The 22,990-nt window shown below is 33.8% G+C and overlaps 1 protein-coding gene across 1 annotated transcript; it reads left to right on the plus strand.

Annotated features, from left to right (window-relative positions):
- The first annotated feature begins 17,855 nt into the window (after nt 1–17,855).
- On the plus strand, nt 17,856–21,511 carry LOC112422489 (putative nuclease HARBI1). Its single transcript, XM_024785433.2, has 3 exons — nt 17,856–18,452; nt 19,547–19,772; nt 20,598–21,511. The coding sequence occupies exons 1-3, from the start codon at nt 18,024–18,026 to the stop codon at nt 21,113–21,115; spliced, it is 1,173 nt and encodes a 390-aa protein (XP_024641201.1). The 5' UTR covers nt 17,856–18,023; the 3' UTR covers nt 21,116–21,511.
- The last annotated feature ends 1,479 nt before the right edge of the window (nt 21,512–22,990 follow it).

Raw genomic sequence — 22,990 nt, forward strand, 5'->3', positions numbered from 1 at the left:
TGTAACACTTGTTAAAGAACACAAAAGTGGTAGTTTTGTATTTTAAAAAGAGTCATTTTTAAGCATATAAAAAGTTAAATTTGCTATTTTTCAATATATTATTTCTATATTAATTTTCTTAATCAATGTTTTAAGGCATTCTTAGCATTTTCTTTTATACAAGGATTTTTATAAGACAAAAGCAAATGACATAAAAAAGATGGCTCGCAATTAAATTAGTATCCAACTCTAACTTATCTCAAAATATATTATTAGAAAAAAGAAAAAAAAATACATAAAAAAATTGGAAAACATAAATCTAACCAGTTTATTAACAAAATGGAAATCTACCCAAACGGATAATATGAAAGTTAAAAACGTAATGCGTCATATGTATGTAAGGATTCTTCATATCTGCGTAAAAAATGCAATATGCTTATGAGAAAATAGTAATTAATCATTATGAATGACAGTGAAGCATGCAAAAAAGATCTTATCCATGATCATGCTGAGTCATTTTAAAGTAATCCAATGTTCATTTACTTGTCGTATACGCATTTAATAGTCGTATGTTGGAACCAATATATATGTGGCATCCATTCATCACATCAAGCTCGCCTCACATTTTCGCTTTTGTTGGAACTTTGCCACGAACGTACGAACATTCATGCAAAGATGGTCCAAACTTGGACAATTTTTTGAATTTTTTTTACTACAAGATTAAACTTTCACACCAAATTCTTCTAGAGAATTGTTGTTGACACATTGCATAAGGCTGAGGCACACGAATAATTTATATTTTTGTCCATTCGGCAGTTAACTGTCGAGGAATTCAAATACCAGCTACAGTTAACTGCCGAGGAAAACAATTATGGAGACAGTGGGTTCTGCATAATTCTAAAGCATTTTCAAGCCATTTTTCGGCCAAGTTTTACCTGTAATTAAACCAGAACATTTCCAAAGGCAATATAAATCATACAATATTGAAACTCGGCCATAAACAAGAAAAATACAATATCATTTACAATTGTCCATAATTAAATCAAACCGACATTTGGTTCAAATTAAACAAACGTTTGAAATTCATCAACACGTTACAAAGTGTCCATAATTAAACAACTCATTACACATCATTAAATTAAATCCCTACTTACATTCAACGCAATTGCATATGGAACGAACATACATTATATAATATATTATCTTTCACCATATTCCGAAACATAAATGCGACGTCGCTATCGTCACGAATAAGCCAAGGCATATAGCTTGCCGTTTTCCATGTGTATTCGTCTCTATCTTCTCCTAGGTCTATGCATGGCATTTGACCAAACAAGTGACGTGTATATTGATTTTCACCAAGATGCTCAAAATAAGTGTTAAGTTGTGCCTTCAAATCATCAAGAGAGTCTGTCGGCGTTATCATAACCTTAACCGTCTTTTTAAACGCGGAGTACCTAACACGGCCTTCAATTTGTGCAACCTCAGACATGTCTCACTTGACAAAAGCTTTAAGAAAAGAATCATGGATTAGAACAAAATTAAATGGAATGTAATAACGAATAAATCAAATGCGTAAACATTAATAAGCTATAAATAAGTATTTGTGCAACCACATAAAAGTCATATTATCATATATTGGCCACAAAAAATTGGCGTTACAATTTCGACCCCAAAATATACGTCGGTGTAATTTCTACCAAAAAAAAGGACTAACACCGACAAAAAATTCACTCATTAAAGACCAAGTGATTGGAGAAGATCTAGTGACACAGAATCTTCCTCATCTTCCGCAATAACTTCAAATTGTTGCTTTGGTTTTTCGGAAGTGTCCAGCAAAATAGGCGCCGCTTGGTTTGACTCCTTTTGTGGTTTCGGCCGTTTGTTTCCACTTTCAATAGCCATGATGAGCTTTCGGAACAACTCATGTTGATCCAAATACTCATCTTCCCAAGTCAGCGCATCTTCTTTCTTGTGATTGTGCCACTCCGTAGATGATGGAGGTAGTGGATAACCATTCTTCAAATAAATAAGCACGAAATGATTCAGAATTGCCCCAAGGTACAAGACAAGAGTTTTTTTATTACCCGGCGGTGGTGGCCCTCTTAGTGGGAAAAAAGATTCCGAGTTTTCAACTTCAAGATTTGTCAACACGAGCACACACCTTTTGTAATAATTAGCAACAATGTGTCCCATGTCCGGAAAAGTCAACCACTTATCAACAAGATGTGCACAACTTTTTGTATTTGCGGGAGGATGTAAGCCATTTAAAATATAGTTATAACGATCCTCACCCGCAAATACTTCAACATAATCATCTATATGATCTATCAACTCTTGAATAAGATGTGTACGGATCATGAGATGATTTTTTTCGGTCAAGCCCATGAACTCGGCTATAGCCCGGAATCCACAATGTCCATCGCCAATAACATCCACCACTTTTTCAATAAATGGAAGCATGAAACGTGGCATATAATCAATAGGCCTCATAACCGGAATACCCTTAGGCTTTGGATACCGAGTAAGTGGTGGAAGTGGGTTAAGCGATGTTTTACCAAGACGTGGGCACCTTTTTTCCTTTTATATGACGATGTTGCTGGTGATGGTGACGGTTGACTATCCGGATTTTGGGAATCAACAACCTCCCACGAAGAAGGGATCCGACAAGTCGATGTAATTTTTCCTTTAGACCTCGCAATGTCGACTTTTTTCTTGGCTCCCTTGGTTGGTACTTTTCGTGGTGGTGGAGACATCATGGTGGTTTCCGGAAATGCCAACTGCCGCAAACCCTCTTTGACTTCAAGCTTCATTTGGAAAGGGAGTTTCTTGAGACGTTCTACAATAGCCTTCAACTCAACCTCGACACAAAAATCAATGTATGTTCGTCAATAGCAACGAAGAAGATTGGGTGAGGAAGGAGAAACAAAACCCTAATTTTCTCATTTCTTTACCCTTTTATACTGCTTACATGGTTTTCCATCTAATCAAATGATAGGCCCACGTGGAATGCCAACGTGGACAAACTTAACGTTTTTTGCCAAAAACTAACAGAAGGGACCACTTCAGTAAACAGAGGTATACTTAGGGGACCAATTTGAGACAGTTTAAAATTAGGGGACCAAATTGAATCGAAAAAATAAGTTAAGGGACCAAAGCATTAATTAAGCTTTTTTTTTTTTTAAAGAAAATGTGAAGTGAAGAATGTAGGAAATTGTTGAAGATCCAAACCTATTTATGCCTTAAACCAGTCATAGGTCATAAGTACAGTTAACTAAAACGTGTTTCACATTCAAACCGTCCAAAAATGCATTAACACACTCCACTAACCGGCCAAAATTTTGGTGAAACGCCACAGTCCAAAAGAAACTGAGGGTTTTCGGATTATATAATCCGAAAATGACAAAAACATTCCGGATTATATAATCCGAACATCACCATAATGCCTATTTGGAGGGTTGTTTTAGAGGGTTCTCATGAAATATGACATAAAAAATAATTAATAAATGCATAAAAAAACAAGTAAGCATCTTAAAACAACATAAACAGCAAAATATTCTAGGATTGTGTTCGAAGAGGTGCTTTTGAACTCGAGCTAATTGGCCTGTCAAATGACATATTTTTTATCGGCACGCCAACTGGATCGAGTTCATAAAAACCTTTTCGGATTCAGATTTGCAACATAAATGAAACACAAGGTGTTTCAAGCGGATTATATATTTTTGACAACATGCTGAAGATCTACACAATGTCGTCAAATAGAGAGCTATCTATTTGCGACAACATTAAATAGATCATCAACACAATGACAAAAAAATTCATGGTTTCTTTGATGTGTTTTTTTTTTTTTGTGTTTGCAGCAAATAAACCAAGGCAACAAGATCTATCTATTAATTTTTTACAACATGCTAAAGATCTTCATCATGCAGTCAAATAGAGAGCTATATATTTGCGACCGCATGAGAAAGATCCTCAGCACAATGACAAAAAAAAAATTATGGTTTATTTCGTGTGTTTGTGTGTTTTTGCTGGAAATGAAGATAAAAACCGGAAACACTTATTTATAGAGGTATCTGGTGTGGACCGGAGAAATTTTCGGTGCAATGTGGCCCATACAAAAGAATCATATGCTGAAGGAATTCGGATTATGTAATCCGAATTTCACATACACCCTATAAAATTGAGTTGAATTCAGATGATTTTAACGTTTAAATTAGGGGTGTTCAAAATTGAACCAACCCAACAGAAAAACCGCAAACCAAACCAATCCAAACCGAAACCGCAAAAAACCCCACTTGGTTCGGATGAATTCGGATGACTTTTGCACTGAACCGCGCGGTTTGGTTTGGTTGCGGTATGCATCTCATCAACCGAACCAAACTGAACCAAACCACAATAATAATGAATATTACTTAAACATGTACTATCCCAATTACATAGCCCAAGAATAATCTCTTTTGATTCGATTTTTTCAATATTGCACCATCAGGTTCAATTCTAATTCATTTCCTTCTCTTTCAATTCATTTCCAGTGATGAATTTGTTTCCTTTTCTTTCCAATAATTTGTTTCATGCTTATGTTTCTTCTTAATTTTACCTATTTTGATATAGGCTAAAATATGGTTTTGGTCCCTGCAAATATGCCTCGTTTTGGTTTTAGTCCCTGTAATTTTTTTTTGTTGTTTTTAGTCCCTGCAAAATGTTTTGTTTTTGAAAATAGTCCCTGGGGACTATTTTCAAAAACAAAACATTTTGCAGGGACCTTTTTCAAAATCAAAAGATTTTGCAGGGACTATTTCTCTAATAAATGGGTTTAGCCATCATGTGCCACGTGTGCAAATCATCACAAAAGTGGAGCCAGGGACCAAAACCAAAATGAGGCATATTTGCAGGGACCAAAAACAACAATTTTTTTTTACAGGGACTAAAACCAAAACGAGGCATATTTGCAGCGACCAAAACCATATTTTAGCCTTTGATATAAGTTTTACCTAATATTTTATCATATAAACAACAAAATAAAATGTCCTATGTTTGTTTTGTAACAAGTTGACAATATTAGAGTTAATGTCATATTTTTATATCTTGCGATAAACCGCACAAACCGAACCAATCTAAACTGCATTGGTTTGGTTTGGTTTGGATGACTTTTTAAAATCCAACCGAACCAAACCGAACCGCATGCTTTTTTATTTCACTGTTTGGATCACTTGTATGCTCAAAACCGAACCAAACCGCACCGTGAACACCCCTAGTTTAAATGAACATCTTTGGCGTAAAGTAACACATAATGAAAATTTAAATAATATATATATATATATATATATATATATATATATATATATATATATATATATATATATATATATATATATATATATATATATATATATATAGGGTGGGGATATTTTGACTCCAAGAGTAAGTGTAATATCTTACTCCAAATCTTGACCTTTAATTCTAATATTGGTTAATGGTTTAGATTAATTGATATGATAGGCTTTAATTCCATTTTCTATTGTAGTTAATGTAACACCCCGTTTTCCCAATATAAAAATTCCTTAAACAGTTATCAGAGTAAGGAGCATAAACAAACGGGATATCACATTAAACTTAATCAAAACCAGTTAAATAACATTTTAACCGAATAACTTAAACATTGCAGCGGAAAATTATGTCATAATCCATAAAACGTTTTGGCACGCAGGCCCCATCAAAATATTTCAAATCATAATCCATAATATTATAAAAATAACATAATAGTCACGTAAGAGAATGAAGCATGCATAACATAAAACCCCATCCCGTTACGTATCAGAGCGACCTAGACGACACAGTGAGGCAAGGCCACTCACAACAGCAAACTGCACACTTAAGCACGATCACCTGCAAGTTACTCATACGAAGAGCAACATTTTCAAGCAGAAGGGGTGAGATTTCATAATACAATAACATTAATCAATGTAATTTCAATTACGTGACTATTATCACATAATCACAACTTCAATCTTCATCAATAGCATAAACAACTTTAAACTCGACAATGCGACAATGCAACTTAGACACTTATATGCATGTGGTACCAATCGTCATCATAAGTATTAATATACTTTAATCGTGCGGAGGACAAAGCTCCTAAATCGTGCGGAGGACAAAGCTCCTAATCATGGTGAGGACAAAGCTCAATGAATGTTAATGCATGGACTTAACAACAAAACACCTTAATCGACTTATCACTTATACTTCCAATAATTTGGAGTTCATCATCAACTTATTCATAATCATGCAACTCAATTAAATAACATTTGCAGCATTATCAAATCACATCAAGTTAAGTAACGAATCACTCTCAATAGGTTCTTGATCATTTAACAACAATTCAAGTAAGTATAATTCAATTCATAGTTCACTTCATAATCATTTATCAATTCATAAAGCTCCACAGTTCATGATCATTATCTTTAATAGGTCACATTAAGTACCTAAAGCTCCTATTTAACCCAACCAAACAACTCAGTTTTCGCAATGCACTAAAACACTCGATTCTGGAAGTGCTCGCGAGGCGAGAGCATCTGCTCGCCATGGCGAGTACAAGCCAACTTTCCAACTAAGGTTGTTCCAGGTTCAATCTCATTCCCATTCGTTCCCTAGTCATTAGTAGGCACCTAAAGGTACTCAAAGGCTTCTAAGGTTCAACTCAAAAGTCAAAAACTCGAAAATCAACATGCTCTCTGGTCATACTCGCTATGGCGAGTAAGGCTGTTCGCCGTGGCGAGCTGTACCAAAAGGACTCGCGAGGCGAAGGGGAAAGGCTCGCGTGGCGAGCGATGAAGTTCATCACTCGCGAGGCGAGATTCATAGCTCGCCATGGCGAGCAATGAATTTAGGCTCGGACATGATGCACTTTCTACACGAAAATCATCATCTAACAAGGTTCTATGCCTAATTTCAATCGCAGAATTCGTCCTAAACATATTCTAAGGTTATAGGACGGTTTCTACATCAATCTAACACAGTTTTACCGTTTGATCATCAATTTTAGGGTTTTGACCTAATTCCAAAACTTTTCTAAATCAATCCTAACTTTGTCAATTAATCATCAGAATTACAACAACTAACATTACTGAATTATTAGTCTCACCCTTACCTTGTATGAAGAAAATCGCAGTTCTCCTCTTGGTTCTCTCTTCTCTTGGCTTTTTCTCCCTTTTCTCCAAAAACAGTCGTACGTACTAACTTTTCTAAAACTAGGTCTTTATCTTTTATAACTCTTCCTATTTCTTATCTTATCTCATTATTCTCCCCTAAACTATCTAAAATATCAAAACAGCCATCAACTAAATATTTTTATTTTCTTTTCAAATCTTATTTTATTTAACAATAAAATAAGTCTCATAATCTTATCAAATCGTCAAAACACGTCAAATCTTTCAAATCAACTTAAATCTTATTAATTCAACAAAACTCACATATATATTATACAAATATAATATAATGGCATAAACTCGATTAAATAATTAATTAAACGAAAGTGGGCGTTACAGTTAACACTTATCACTACAAAATAACAAAACAATAAATGTCTTTTAATTGCATGAATTTTTTTCTTCTTCCATTGTTTTTTTTTTGTTTCACGCTAAAATATTTTGAGTGTTAAATTAAAATCCTTTCTTTGAAATAAAAATTTCAAGATTCACTCATTCTATTCCTTCAAAAAAATTGCATAAGAAAAAAAAAATTGCATATATTTTTTTATGCTAAAAGCATTTTTTTTTCTTCTTTTTCCTTCTCCCTTTACTTTTTTAACGCTAAAAAAATTGCATATATTTTTTTTTTAAAGAAAACAATTGTAAAATTCAAAGAATTGCATATTTATTCGTTCTCCCGTTACTATTTTTTATACGATTTTTTTTTATTTCTTCATTATAGTCCTGATCTTTTCTTATGTTTTTTCGTAAATACACATTTTTGTACTAATCTGTCACGAAAAAAAAGACAATAGAGGAAGTAACCCTAGTCTTTTCTTATATCTAATTCATTTACAATAATTGCATAAAAAAATAAATAAATTTGTGTATTTTCTTATATAAATAACGACAAATTAAAATAATCATCTCCATCGTAATTAGTTTTTGTTGTCACTGACATACATAGATGATGATGTTATTTGAGAAAGAGCTCAAGAATTCAACATAACATAAAGAAAAAAAAAACACGTGAATCCAACATAACATAACATAACATAACAAGGGCTAAAAATTCAAAAACAAATTTGCAAAAATTCCAACATCGTAAAGAAGGTATATTTGGGCACACATTATGCCACTCAAATGCTTTTAAATCACTATGTTGTGGATCCAAGCATGGCCATAAACCTGCATTTGAACATAAGTAAAATTAGTTATTTTAATCATTAATTTAAATTAAATAATAAAGACAACATGTACACATGTAAGAACACTTACCTACACGTGTATTAATCATGTTGAATTTTTATTTCAAGGAAATGATTTTAATTTAACCCTAAAAAAATATTTTGCGTGAAACAAAAAAAAAATGGAAGAAGAAAAAAAAATCATGCAATTAAAAGACATTTATTGTTTTTTTATTTTGTAGTGATAAGTGTTAACTACAAAAGAAAATGAAATTAAAGCATATCATATCAATTAATCTAAGCCATTAACCAATATTAGAATTAAATGTCAAGATTTGGAGTAAGATATTACACTTACTCTTGGAGTCAAAATATCCCCACCCATATATATATATATATATATATATATATATATATATATATATATATATATATATATATATAATTTAAGACATAATGAAACATCTTAGTTGAACAACATATAACTAACACGTAATTAAATAAAACATAAAATACGTAACTAAATGAAACATAAAACATGTAATTAAATAAAACATAACACATCGTCACAGATCATCTAAATTAATGTCTTCATCTAGTACGTCCATTAGTGCCCTGATCTCTTCGTAGTTCCTTGGCCGAATCAAAGTTTGTTGAATATGTTCAACATATCTGACCAACGATGCGTCCAACTCGACCGGCCCTCTAGTATTATACTGACCAAAGATCGAGAACATCGTTCTCACGTCGTCGTCATTCATGAGCTTCATCCGGCTTAACCGCACACTGTAACACTCATATTTCTATTAAAGCAATTAAACATGCGAATAATACATTTATTCAAGAAATAGAGATTACGTCTTATTCAAAATTCAAAAACCGATAGACATGTATATAAACCTCAACAGTTACAGCGGAATATAAATCAGAGTGATCGAATATATACATGCCATGACCAAATAAATCATATCCCAAAGATAAATCTCAAAACCCAAACATACGGGTAGTCATCAACAACAACAACAAAATGATAATCCAAAGGAAAATATAAACAACCTAATCTAGACCGACACGACAAGCCTAGATCAGAGCCGACACGACACCGATATCGGAGGAAGCTCCCGATATCCCAAGCAAAGACTCACCGAGACTACTCCTGCACAACGTCTACTCACCCATACAGGCAAGTAGGCGGTTAAAACCACTGGGGGTAAGTATTACATTATCATAATCCAAATAACAGTTAACATGAATATTTCAATTTAAACATCATGCACTTGATCAATAATAATTACACATTAATACTTACATCACACCCCGATATCTCACATCAATATTTGTCAATCATATGAATAATTATCAGTTTACAATTATTCATTCACAATCACCAATCACGTTTATCATGAATAATCATTAATCACATTTCATGAACAATCACCAATTACTTGTATCATAAATAAATATCAATTCACAGTTATTCATACACGATCACCAATCATATACATCATGAACAATCACCAATCATATACATCATGAACAATCACCGATCATATACATAGACATCATGAACAATCACCAATCATATACATCATGAACAATCACCGATCATATACATCATGAAGAATCACCAATCAAAAGTCATGAACAATCATTATCATAATTCATGAACAATTATCAATTCACAAATATTCATTCACAAACGTCAATCACAAACATCATCAATAATCATTCATCTCAATTCATCACCAATCACATATTTCACATAAGACTCATGCTATGATATGCACTTATGGACACATAAATGCATGTGGTACCAAATCTCAACAAGGTCGTCACCTCCGATGGACAAGTCAACATCGCATGTAAGGCTCACCTCTGCCTTACAATAATCTCGAAGTAAAAGAGTCATCCCTTTTACAGCAACAACGACTATAATGCATGGACATGTGTAAGAACTCGATAATGCGACAACAATTCACAATCTCAACTCAATATATAGGACGACACTCAATTATATTGATTATCTCCACAACATTGCATTATCAAGAAAACATGCCCACACAAATAAATCATAGTATTCACCATCACACATCAACATGATTATCAATAATCAACAATGTCATTCAACATCAACTATATCATATAGTTTCACCATTCCAAACAATTCTCATATCCCAAGTAAGAGAACATACAACATCTCATGACAAATATCATATCCAACATATAACCATTCAACATCAACTATCACATATAGTTTCACCATTCAAGCATTCCTTACATTCTAAGTAAGATAGCATACACATCTCATGATAAACATCATATTCAATACAATCATTCATTCATACAACTTCACTTAGTCATACAAGAATAATCTCAATAACTCACAAGACAATTTGCTTAAGAAACATTTCCAACAAAAATCCAAAACATGTGGCAAACGGCCAACATTGACAATTTTTAAAGCTAGACAACTTATTTAAGTTTGAAATCCTACAATTCAATCTTAATCAATCATGTAGTCAAGGACTTAAGCCACTTACAAACTATTAGAAATTAGTTCAAAGGGTAGCTCAAGTTCGTATAAGAAAAACCAAGACAAAACGACATTTAGCTCAAAACCCGTTTTCACCGATTCAACTCCGCCCGAAATATTTCTTAAACCATCAACACATTCACATTCCCAAATACATAAATGCATACTCAATTATTCACTCTAAGTACTTCATTAAACACAATATCAAGTTTGGAAAAGTTCCACGGCTCATAGAGAAAGTTATGATAAGTTTTCACAAAAATCCACATGACCCATGTGTAGTAATTTAATCATATCTCAATATCTAAAAATCATTTGGACGTCAAACCAATGCCATTAGAAAGCTAACAAAATTATCTACAACTTTGATGTTTACACCAAAGTCCAATTCAAAACAGAAACGTGTGAAAAAGACACAAGAACGCGAAATCAGAAATGCTGTCAAAAGGCATTTCGCTTAAGCAAACTGCTTACAGTAGCTGTTCGCTTACATCTCGCTTCCGGTTCGCTTAAGCGAACAGTCATCATTTCTGCATAATTTTTCACGGGTTTGAACCATTTTTCACCCCAAAACCCAAATTTTGATCCCTCAATGCCCAAATGTGTTTCCAGAACATGTTTATAGGTCAATATGACTAAAAAGACTTACAAAGAGACAATCAAACTTGAAAACACTTGACATTTGAGCTAACTCTTCATTTTCACCAAAACACCAACACAATTCAAATTCTCATCATCAATCCATGAATATGCATACCCAAGCAATTATTCATCAATCATAATATCAAATAACATTCATAACATCATTTGAACAAGAATCACAACTCAAATTAACAACAACTTAGGAGAAATTCACCAATTTAGCACAATCTTCATAACTTATCATTTTTGCATATATGAACATGTAATTTCACCAACAATTATACAACTAACATCAATTCATGCATACAAACATAACAACACAGCAAGAGCACGAATTTAGCATGAATTGTTCATCAATCCATTTTCATACAACATGAGAAAAATGCAAAATTATACATGATTATGGTAATCACTAACCCCCTTACCTTTGAAGTTGATTATCTCTAACCCCTTGCTTCAATTCAGCTCCTAGTCACCCACTTGATTCCGAAAGCTCTTCTCTACAAAACCCTTTTGCTCTTCTCTTCACCTCTTTCTCTCTCTACCTCTCTCTAGAAATATTTTGTGAAATGAAAATGATTTGGTTCTTCTAACACTACCCTAGTGTTATCTCTACTAATGGGCTTAACTTAGTTTCTAGTGGGCTTAACCCATTTCTATTCAAACCAAAAATATTACTACACTCCAAACGATATTTTAATTAATAACGGTAAAGTGTCACTAACGGTAAAATCTCGACTCTCTCTAGTAACTTAATGAAATAGCCATTCTCACTAATTACTAAAAGCAATTCCCACTAAAATGATAATTTTACCCATCCTCACAAAATTACCAAAATACCCTTCTAATATGAAAACCCACGTAAATGCACCCGATGACAATTAAATACACACAAGCACAAATAATCACACACAAACACATAATAAAAGTAATTAAAATAAAACTAGCTAAAAATCGGGCTGTTACACACACTCTCGGCTGAGTCAGTCGACGGACGTCGATACTAAACACCGTCCACCCTCCATTTGTCTCTGAAGTTGAGTTTGAGGTTGATTTGATTCAGCTGACTCTTCAACCCAGAGTGCGTGACATTAGTGGGAATCCTGAACAGATGGGGTGGTTTCCCCAATTGTAGTAAACTGCAACTAGCTTGGTGTTTGGATCAAAGACAGAGTTTTCCATGATTTTTTTCTTAATTACATTTTTGGTCCTCTAACTATTTAGTTGGTATCGGATTGGTCCTCTAACTAAAAATTGATTTATTATGGTCCTCTAAGTTTCTCACCGTTACTACATTTAGTCCTTTCTGTTAGTTTTATTCAAATAAACGTTAGGGTTTGTGTTATATGGATACCTGACCTTCACACATACATATGAACCATAACAGTTACCAATAATATTTGTCACTATTTAATCATAATATCTTAACAAGGAATAGGACCAAAATGATGCTAATAAATAAAGTTAGAGGCCCCACATAACACAAACCCTAACGTTTATTTGAATAAAACTAACAGAAAGGACTAAATGTAGTAACGGTGAGAAACTTAGAGGACCGATGTTATACCCTGATTTTGGACCTAAAAATACACATTCAAATTTCTTTTCTAACACTGATATTTGTCAATTTACTGTTGTTTTACTCTGAACCTTTACTCTCTTTTCATCTGCATATTTTACTGTCTCTGTCTCGAAGTGTGTTCAATCATGATTTTCTTGCATAAAACTACCAAAGTGTCTTTCTTGCATTACAAGTCATTTGAAAACTCTCTGAATCATTGCATTGCTTTTCTTGCATTTTATTTCAAAAATCAAACAAAAAGGGTATTTTGGTCATTTCCTGCATTAGAACCCATTTTAGTCCCTGTAACTGTCTCTGAGTCTTTTTAACTTGTCTGTACAAATCATTGTTGAATCTCTGTTTAAAATCATTTCAAAAATTACATCTGAGTCAGTTTGAGTCAGTTTAGTCCCTAGGGGCATTTTGGTCTTTTTCTGTCAAAATTTAGGCAGAGAGGTATTTTAAAATACCTCATTTTTGTATTTGGTTCATTTTAGTCCTTTTGTTGATTTTATTTTTTTTGGTTTCACTTTACGTTTTGTCCAATTTACCAATTTTAGTCCAATTTTATTTTAATTGCATTTTAGTCCCTGAAACAGTTTCTAAAATTGCATTTTAGTCCAATACTTTTTAAAATTGCATTTTTAGGTCCTTTTTTGTAAATTGCAGTCCAGTCCTTCAATTTTCTTATTTTTGCAGAAAAGTCCCTAAATCCAAAACAGGTGTCCTTCTCTCATTGGTCCAGAAACACACATGGCAGCCTATAAATAGTGCATAGTGCCACACAGATCCACAGAATCAGTGCCACATCACCAAAACAGAATCACAGTTTCTCTCTCCATTCAGTTAGATCAAAATCCAGAATCACAAAGAACACCAAGAACATTCATAAACCCTAATTCTCCAGAATCAAAATCAACACAAGATTCAATCAAATTCATCACGGTTCTTAGTGATTCATCGAAGAATCATCATCATCGAACCAGATTCTCTGCAATTCAAGGTGCGAATTCGCCATTGGCAAACTCAAGCACTGATCACAGGGAATCAGTGAAGAAGAAGAAGAAAAGAAGAAGAATTTGAACCGGTGAAGAAGAAGAAGGAATCAAACCAGCCAGAACCGATTTATTTTCGGATTCACGCAACAAATCATCAAACAGAATCAAGTTCAAGTGTTTCCGAAGGTCTTCTCTCAGAATCTCCAACTGAAACCACAGGTAAACACATAAACTTCATCTTTCTTGCTTAAAAACGACAACGAAGACAAATCAAATGTAGATCTATGGAGTTTTAAAGGTTTCATTCGAAAAAAACTGAAAAAAAAACCTAAAAAATTTCATTCGAAAACCGTGAAGAAATTTCCAGATCTACGTTGATTCAAGCCTTGCATGCAAAAAATAAGTTCAGATTCGTGTTTAAAACAAAAAAGGATATCCAAATATGTAAAAAAATTTGAAATCGGAGAAACTTGCTCAACTCCGGCGGCGGCGCCGCCACCCTTGGGCGGCCGACCACCACTCCGAAGAAGCAAGGTTCACCGGAGAAGATGAAGTTCATCTTCTATTTTCCAGGAACCGGCGAGGGAGGAGAAGAGAGAAGTGAGAGCTTCTCTCACTAGATGAGAGAAGAGAGAGAAAGGAGAGGAAGAAATGAAGTAAACCGGTGTCCATGTGCTTTTATAAACAACTGAACCGATCCGGTTTATTTCCGGTTCTTTCCCTTCATTCTGAGCCTTTAGATCTAGGGTTTGGCTTCCTGGATCAATCAAACGCTCCCTGTGTATCCGGATCTGTGGGTTTTGGGCTTGGGCTTTCAGTTTGTTTGTTTCTGCATTTTTTTTCTTATTTCTTGCTATTTGCACCCTGTTTCTTGCTATATGAACCCCCTGCTTGTCCAATTTTCTTGCAAAAAATTCCTATATGTTTCTTGATGTATTTTTAATACTTTTGTGATGTTTTTACATGTTAAAAAAATGATAAAAATATATGTAATATTTTCTTGTTGATTTGTTCATTTTTTGATTAAACTTGTGAATTTTCTTGCCATAATTCGTTCATGAGGTCTTGGCATGATATGAGTGATTAATATGCAATTTCATGTTGAATATGCTACTGGTTGTGTGATTGTTTTACTGTTTTAATGTGATTTGTTAATTTCTTTTGTTACAAGTAATGTGTATTTTTTTTCATTTTGGTTATTGTTGTCATTTTTACCGTTTCGCCTCGTAATTCTTTGCTTACTTTTCTTACCATTTTACACCTTGTTTTACTAACCATTTTATTTCTTGTTTCATTCACCTCATAAGCATTCTATCATTTCATCTCCATTTCTCATAGTTTAGGCATTTTTACCTTTTAATTTCTATGTTAAAATGTCATGTAATATTTTAGGTAGTTTAAATTTCCTTTTAATTTCTTGCAAGACCATAGAATGTAAATTAGGGCAAATGTAACGGACAATGGACTCTCTAATGATGTACACCGACACAAGCACCGACACGCACACACGTTGTATGTTTACCGCTTTAGATGTATGTTTAGGAAACGCGATACTTAGAAAAATATCAATTTTCCAAAAAAATAGGTAAATTCCATCACTTGAAATTTTTTTCCAAATAAACCTTGGAGTCAAAACTCCATTGAATTTTCCCTTTATTTTCTTAATCAAACTCAAATGAACTCTAATCCCAACTTAGACCTTTTTTAATAATAATTGAACCAACCATTCACCATTTTCTTCTCTCATGCCTTTACGGCCTCTTTCTCTGCTTCAAAACCGTTTTCCAAAACTTAAAATCAATTGAAACACACAAAAACATTTTTGAAAGAGAACTACATGGAATTTTGATCCCTTAAAAGGGTATGTAGGCAAGAGGTCAAAACCTCTCCAAGTCCAATAAAATAAAATCTCAAATACTCCTCCCCCCATTCTTAACATAAACAAACTTCCTTTTTTAATAAATAGCATTAAAAATAAAGCGTAGACATAAAACTAGAAAACGGTTCCTATAGAGTACTATAGTCGTTGCGGGTGCCTAACACCTTCCCGTAACGAAAGCGACCCCCGAACTTAGAATTTCTAAGGGTTTTCTCAATTTTACACTTCCCAAGAAAAAATAGAGATTATCAATGATTGAAAGGTTCAAGCCTAATTAATGACTTGATACCCCAAAATCGTGATAACAACCGAAATAAATCAATTTTTAGTTAGAGGACCAATCCGATACCAACTAAATAGTTAGAGGACCAGAAAGGTAATTTAGCCTTTTTTTTTTGTGTGGTTTTTGGTTATGAACACAGAGAGACCTATTTCTAGAGGTCTTTGGGCGTCATGGACCACAGAAACGGTTGGTGCAATGTGGACCACATGAAGAAAAAAAAAATCATGTTTCAGATTGTATAATCTGAAATATCCCTCACAAATGCACCAGTATCGATTAAATTCGGATTACATAATTCGGAAACCATGTGAGGATTTCGAATTATATAATCCAAAAATAGTTAGTTTCTTTGGTCGGTGGTCTGCACCACAAGCAACACGTTTTCAAAGGTTTTTACTAGCATTAATGGTTGGCAAAACCCTTTTGAACACGTTTTTTGACCAACATAATGGGGAGTTACACTCTATGCAACCATTCTCCCTATGTATCAATTATGTTAATAAAATGAGATTTTATGTGTATTATTTGTGTTTACATTTACATTTATTTTATAATTTTGGCATCTAAATAATATAAAATAAAGTATATTTAAAATCTGGTAAAAGGGATTTTCGGATTATATAATCCGAAAATTTCTGGAAAAACAAATTGGGATTCATTAATCCAAAGGGTATTTTTAGAATTTTGTAGGACTCGTAGAACGTAATAGTCATAAGTTCATAATCCAAATGGTATTTAGAGGATGCATCTTATTATTAATTAGTTAATTATGCTTAATATCCTCTTCCAATTTCTCATTTAAAACTGGTATGAATCCCCATTTATTTATGGGTAATTTTTTTTTTCGTTCGAGTTATGTGGTTTGTTACGAGCCGAGCTATGTCTAGTTCAATTAGGTTTGACTCATTTCTAACTCTAGAGTTATGTGATTTGAGAAAATGAATTGAAACTAACGAGCCGAATCGAACTGTTTGTGAATTTTAAACGAGTCGAACTCGAGCTTAAAAAAGAGTTCGTGTCGAACTCAAGCTGAGTTTCGAGCTGAGCAAATTCTTAACGAGTCGAGCTCAGACAGGTTCAACTCGACTCATTTCTAGCTCTAGACCCAATTAATCGTTTCACATATATCAATATAAGACTTTTTTTACTTTTAATGTCTTTAAGGATCATACTATCAAGCGACCAAATACATTGTTTAAGTAACTTAATAAGAAAATCTATCTCAAATATGTAAGTTTTTATTAGGGGATCAAACATGTAAGTCAAACACTTGCAAAAGTGACATTGTACAATTTTGTATGCAAAAGTTATCATATTTAATTGCTTAAACAATACCTTAAGGATATTTGTTAGTTTTTTCTTATTTTTTAGTTGTCCATTAACAAAAATTATCAAAATAAATTCAACATCTTGATATCATATACCGCCATTTGATTATTTAAGTATTGGGTTTTAAATGTCTAAGACACTTTTATTGGAGATGATCTTAGTCGAATAATCTAAAAGATATAAACTTTTTTGTTTTGTTAAAGTAAATATGTGAGATGTCCGAATTGAAACCTCAAATGATTTCGAGATCAAAGTTTGAACATTGAAAATATACATAGTCAAACTAAATCACTCATTTTGAAACCTGTCACTAAAAACCTAACGCTCAAATGTCGAAACGCAAAACCTAAACCTCACCGGAAAACACCACCGGAGTTTCTCCCCAGCCACCACAAACAGCTTCAAATCCCGTCCACGTTTTCCTCTTTCATCTTCCATTTCCACAATGCCTTCCTCCGACGAAGAACCCACCACAAACCCTATACCAAAACACCCCCCACGTTCATCATCAACCTCCACAAAATTCTTCGAAGAAGTACTCAACGGACCAAACCAACGTTGTTTAGAAAATTTCCGAATGGACAAAGTCGTATTCTATAAACTATGTGATATTCTAGAAACCAAGGGTTTATTACGTGACACGAATAGGATTAAAATTGAAGAGCAATTAGCTATTTTTTTGTTCATAATTGGTCATAATTTGAGGATTAGAGGTGTTCAAGAGTTGTTTCACTATTCCGGTGAGACTATTAGTCGGCATTTTAATAATGTTTTGAATGCGGTTATGTCGATTTCTAAAGAGTATTTTCAGCCTCCGGGGGAGGATGTTGCTTCGATGATTGCGGAAGATGATAGGTTTTTTCCGTATTTTAAGGTAGGGTTTTGATTAATTTGTTTGATATGCATGTTGTTTCGAATTGATTCTGTCAAATAGATGTTATAGCGTAGTGGAATTTGATTAGATCGATGGTGCTGTCAATTGTGGATCACAGGAAATAGCAGCTTGTCGCTAGGCTAGAGTACTATAGGGTTACTACAACTGCTACTACCTCCGATCACTATTATAAGCAAAAAAATTACTTTTAGATTCATTGCATAACTGATGTATTTGCTTATATTATTGACCAGTTACTTATTTTTCAGGTTCATTGAAGAACTGGTGTATCCTGAATCATATATTAAAATTTTAATATGTAGTGTAGTGTAAATTAATTTTAACATATTGGTTTACGATATGTTACTTAGTACAAAGTAGTATTGTCAATCCTGAATCATGAAAATTAGAGGCTTGTTCAAATTCCGCTGCGCTGGAGTGCTATAGGCCTCCTATAGGCGCTATTTGACAACACTCTGAAGATTCTAGATTCTATCCATATTTTAAAGTCAGATTTCTATAAATTAGTTTGATATGCATGCATGCTGTTTGAATGTTTGGGGTTGATTTTGTCTCGCCCAGTGTTTTCAAATAGGAGCTATAGCGCTATCTATTGTTCCGTTCAGCGATATGCAATTTAGTACAAAACAGTGCTGTCAATGTGGTTCGTAGAAAATAACGGCTTGTTCAAATTCCGCTATGCTTAAGTGTCATAGGGCTGCTATAGCCACTGTCTGACAACACTTCGTACTAAATCGCGTAGCGCAGAACAATAACACTTTGTTAAAGTTCCTCTATGATATAGTGTTATAGCGCGTTATTTGACAACATTGGTACCAAGTCTTCTCAACCGTGGATCACGGGAAATAAAGGCTTGTTCAAATTCCGCTACGCTAAAGTGCTATAGCACCATTTGACAACATTTGTATCTAAATCGTGTATTGCCGAACAATAGCGGTTTGTTGAAATTCTGCTATGCTATGGTGTTGTAGCATTGACTATAGCGATACTGTAGCATAGTTCAATTTGAACAAACTCGTTTTTCTGTGATCTAGGATTGACGACATTGGTCTCACTTTATTATTCTTTAATAGGATTGTGTGGGAGCAATTGATGGTATATATGTACCTGTGACCGTTGGTGTAGATGAGCAAGGACCTTTCCGCAATAAGGACGGGTTACTTTCACAAAACGTTCTCGCAGCTTGCTCATTTGACCTCAAGTTTTGTTATGTTTTAGCTGGCTGGGAAGGATCTGCTTCAAACTTACAAGTTTTTAATTCAGCAATCACTAGAAAGAATAAATTGCAGGTCCCTGAAGGTAATACTTTTATCTGTAAAATGCAATTATGATTTGATTAGCAATTGTTTTGTAGTTCTGTCTCTTGTCAAATGTTGGGTTAATGGATTTGATGTTCTCTTTTCATATGTGCATTAATTTGGTTTGAAAAGTAAAATAAAAATCTCTGAATAATTTTTTATCACCTATCCTTTAAACTGCAGTGAATTGAAGTTATATTTTTAGTTATATAGTTATCAACTTTTATTTGGTTAGTGACTTATAATTGTAAGAGATTGATAGTTACTGTTAGCAGCCAACACTCGGGTGGGATTTAGTCCCGCATCGGATAGATAAGATTCTTGATAAGAGTTTATAAAGAGAAGACAATCCTCACCGTACAAGCCGGTTTTGTGGGGATAAGTTAGGCCTCGATATTTGTTACATGGTATCAGAGCCTATCGGGTCCATCGTTGGGCTTGCATCTCCACGCTTCAGGCCCATTGGGCCGGGCTGAAGTGTGAGGGGGCTCGGGTGGGATTTAGTCCCGCATCGGATAGATAGGATTCTTGATAAGAGTTTATAAAGAGGAAGCAATCCTCACCTTACAAGCCGGTTTTGTGGGGATGAGTTAGGCCTCGATATTCGTTACAGTTACTAGGTGGTAACATCATTTAATCATTTTGGTGACCTGCATGGTATTAATATGAAAAGATTGCAACTATTATTGTTAAATTTAAGATAGAATTGAAATAAATATAATTTGTACAACAAAAATGAAGCTTGATGCAAATTTAAGGGACAAATGATTACTATACACTTATAACTCTTCAAATATTGGATTAAAACATTTTTTTTATGACACAGGTAAATATTACTTAGTAGACAACAAGTTTCCGAATGTGCCAGGTTTCATTGCTCCATACCCCCGTACTCCTTATCACTCCAAGGAATTCCCCACCGGTTACCAACCACAGAATGCATGTGAACTGTTCAATCAACGGCACTCATTATTACGAAGTGTGACTGCTCGAACTTTTGGGGCTTTAAAGGAGCGATTTCCTATATTGATGGCAGCTCCTTCATACCCATTACAGACACAAGTAAAATTAGTGGTGGCAGCTTGTGCGTTACACAATTACATTCGCGGGGAGAAACCAGATGATTGGATTTTTAAGATGTATGAAAAGGATGCATCATTGACAATGGATGAATCACTGCCTCCAATAGAGGTGGAAGTAGATCCGACATCGAATGTTGAGACCCAAAACCAGTATCAGGGTCTTAGTTTTGATGCTGAAGAAATTGCACTCGCATCACAATTAAGGGTCTCTGTTACTGCTGAAATGTGGAACAAATTTATCCAGGACATTTCCCCCATGTAAAATTTCTTTAATTAAGTTTATGGTCTCAAGTTTGGCTTGAAGTTTTCTCAAGATATTAAGGATCATGCATCATGCATGTTGATCACATTTCATCATAGAAACTTAGGCCTTTAACTTTTATATGGTGGATTATACCCTTCAGTTTAGGGGCAAATGAATTTTCCATCCTTCCCAAGGGATTAACATGATAAGGATATTGTTTATTGCAGTAAAAAATTCAGAGAGCTCATGACCAATACAGAGATCATGTGGCAGACCATGATATTCATTGTATGGTTCAAGCTCTGAAAATGTACTGTTAGTGTATAGTATACTCCACTAATTTGTCCATGGGACCATGTACAGAATCTACTGGTATAGATAACTTGCATACGTGACATTAAATGCCAGAGAAAACGAAGGTACAATGACAGGAAAATGACTTAGGTTGCAAGGTTAATCATGTTAATGTCATATTTTGGAGTTTTGGTACTTGAGATTCAGTATGAACAATATATCTGTGTGCCAGGAACTTTACACATGAATCAGCAGCGCCCAATTGAACTGTAATGTTCAAGTGTTACCCTTCCCATCCCAAAATAATGTTAGAAAGAGATTACCAATGTAGGTACATGTCAAAGTAAACCATTTTACACCGTTATTCAATCAAACTTCACAACTTCATTCACCACATAACCTTGATCGCATGTTAGCTCACAGAATGCACGTAGCGTTTGTCTGATCGCATTAATCACTGGCTGCAGCAATCACACAATCGGGGAGATCGGACGGGTCCAAATCTAGACTGTCCAATTGCGATTAAACAACCACTGCATTCTGTGAATTAACATGTGATCTGTTGTAATTTCCTTTTTTAAAGTTTTTTTTTTTATTCTATAAATGATTCATGGAAAGTTTGTCTAAATGATTACTTGACTAGTTCAATACTCTAACTATGTCTTGCCAATTGTCACTTGTAGTTGGATGATAGTGAGAGAAAGTTTATCAAAGTGAGTAGTTCATTAAGCATTTATTCACCTTTTAGTTGGGTCATGTAGATTTGTTGTACTATAGCAGTTGGGATATTACATCATGTGATAGTCCTTTCAAACCTAGCTTTGACTTAAATTGAACATTTTGAAACTATCATTTTCGTTTAATAATTTACTATTAAAAATAAACAACTAACAATTTTAGAATAAAAATACATTCAAAATTGTTTAATCCTTTTTTTTTAGTGAAAGCTTGTTTATAAACTCAGACATTAACTAAAGTTTTTAATTCATCTTGTACTAAAGAATTTTTTTTTTAATTCATCTTATAAATGAAAGATGATTAAAGTGGATTCTTTTCCACAATCAAACAGCATATTTTTCTCTTTTTTTCACATGCTACTACAACTATAACCTTCAGCTTTGTAAACTTTGTTACAGTTTTCAAGCATCAATAATTTATTATCCCTGCTTCCATTTAATTTATCAACAACAGATCTTAATAACAGTAGTACTATATTAGATCTGGTCACTTTTAAAAATTAAACATTTGTTTGCATCAATGTTCTTTCTGCTCATAATTAATGTTTCAGATTTTAATATTAAAATTTAAATCGATCTCTTCAACATTTTTTTTTATTGAAATAGGGTGTGGGAATCGTGTCTATGTCGGAAGCAAGGGAGACCTTCAAGCCTTTAGAGCATTTACAAAGATATTTATATATTTTTTTTGAACAAATAAAAATGGAATATATTGCTCAAACGATCAGTAATTCACCCCGCACAAGGCGTGCTAAAAGTGATGAATCGCACAATATCTGTTACAAGAAAATGGCCCCAAAAATCAAAGGTTGCCTCCACCAAAAATAAAACAACATTACAAGACACCCATACATAACAACGG

The sequence above is a fragment of the Medicago truncatula genome, chromosome 6 (genome assembly GCF_003473485.1).
Source record: "Medicago truncatula cultivar Jemalong A17 chromosome 6, MtrunA17r5.0-ANR, whole genome shotgun sequence".
Lineage (NCBI taxonomy): Eukaryota > Viridiplantae > Streptophyta > Magnoliopsida > Fabales > Fabaceae > Medicago > Medicago truncatula.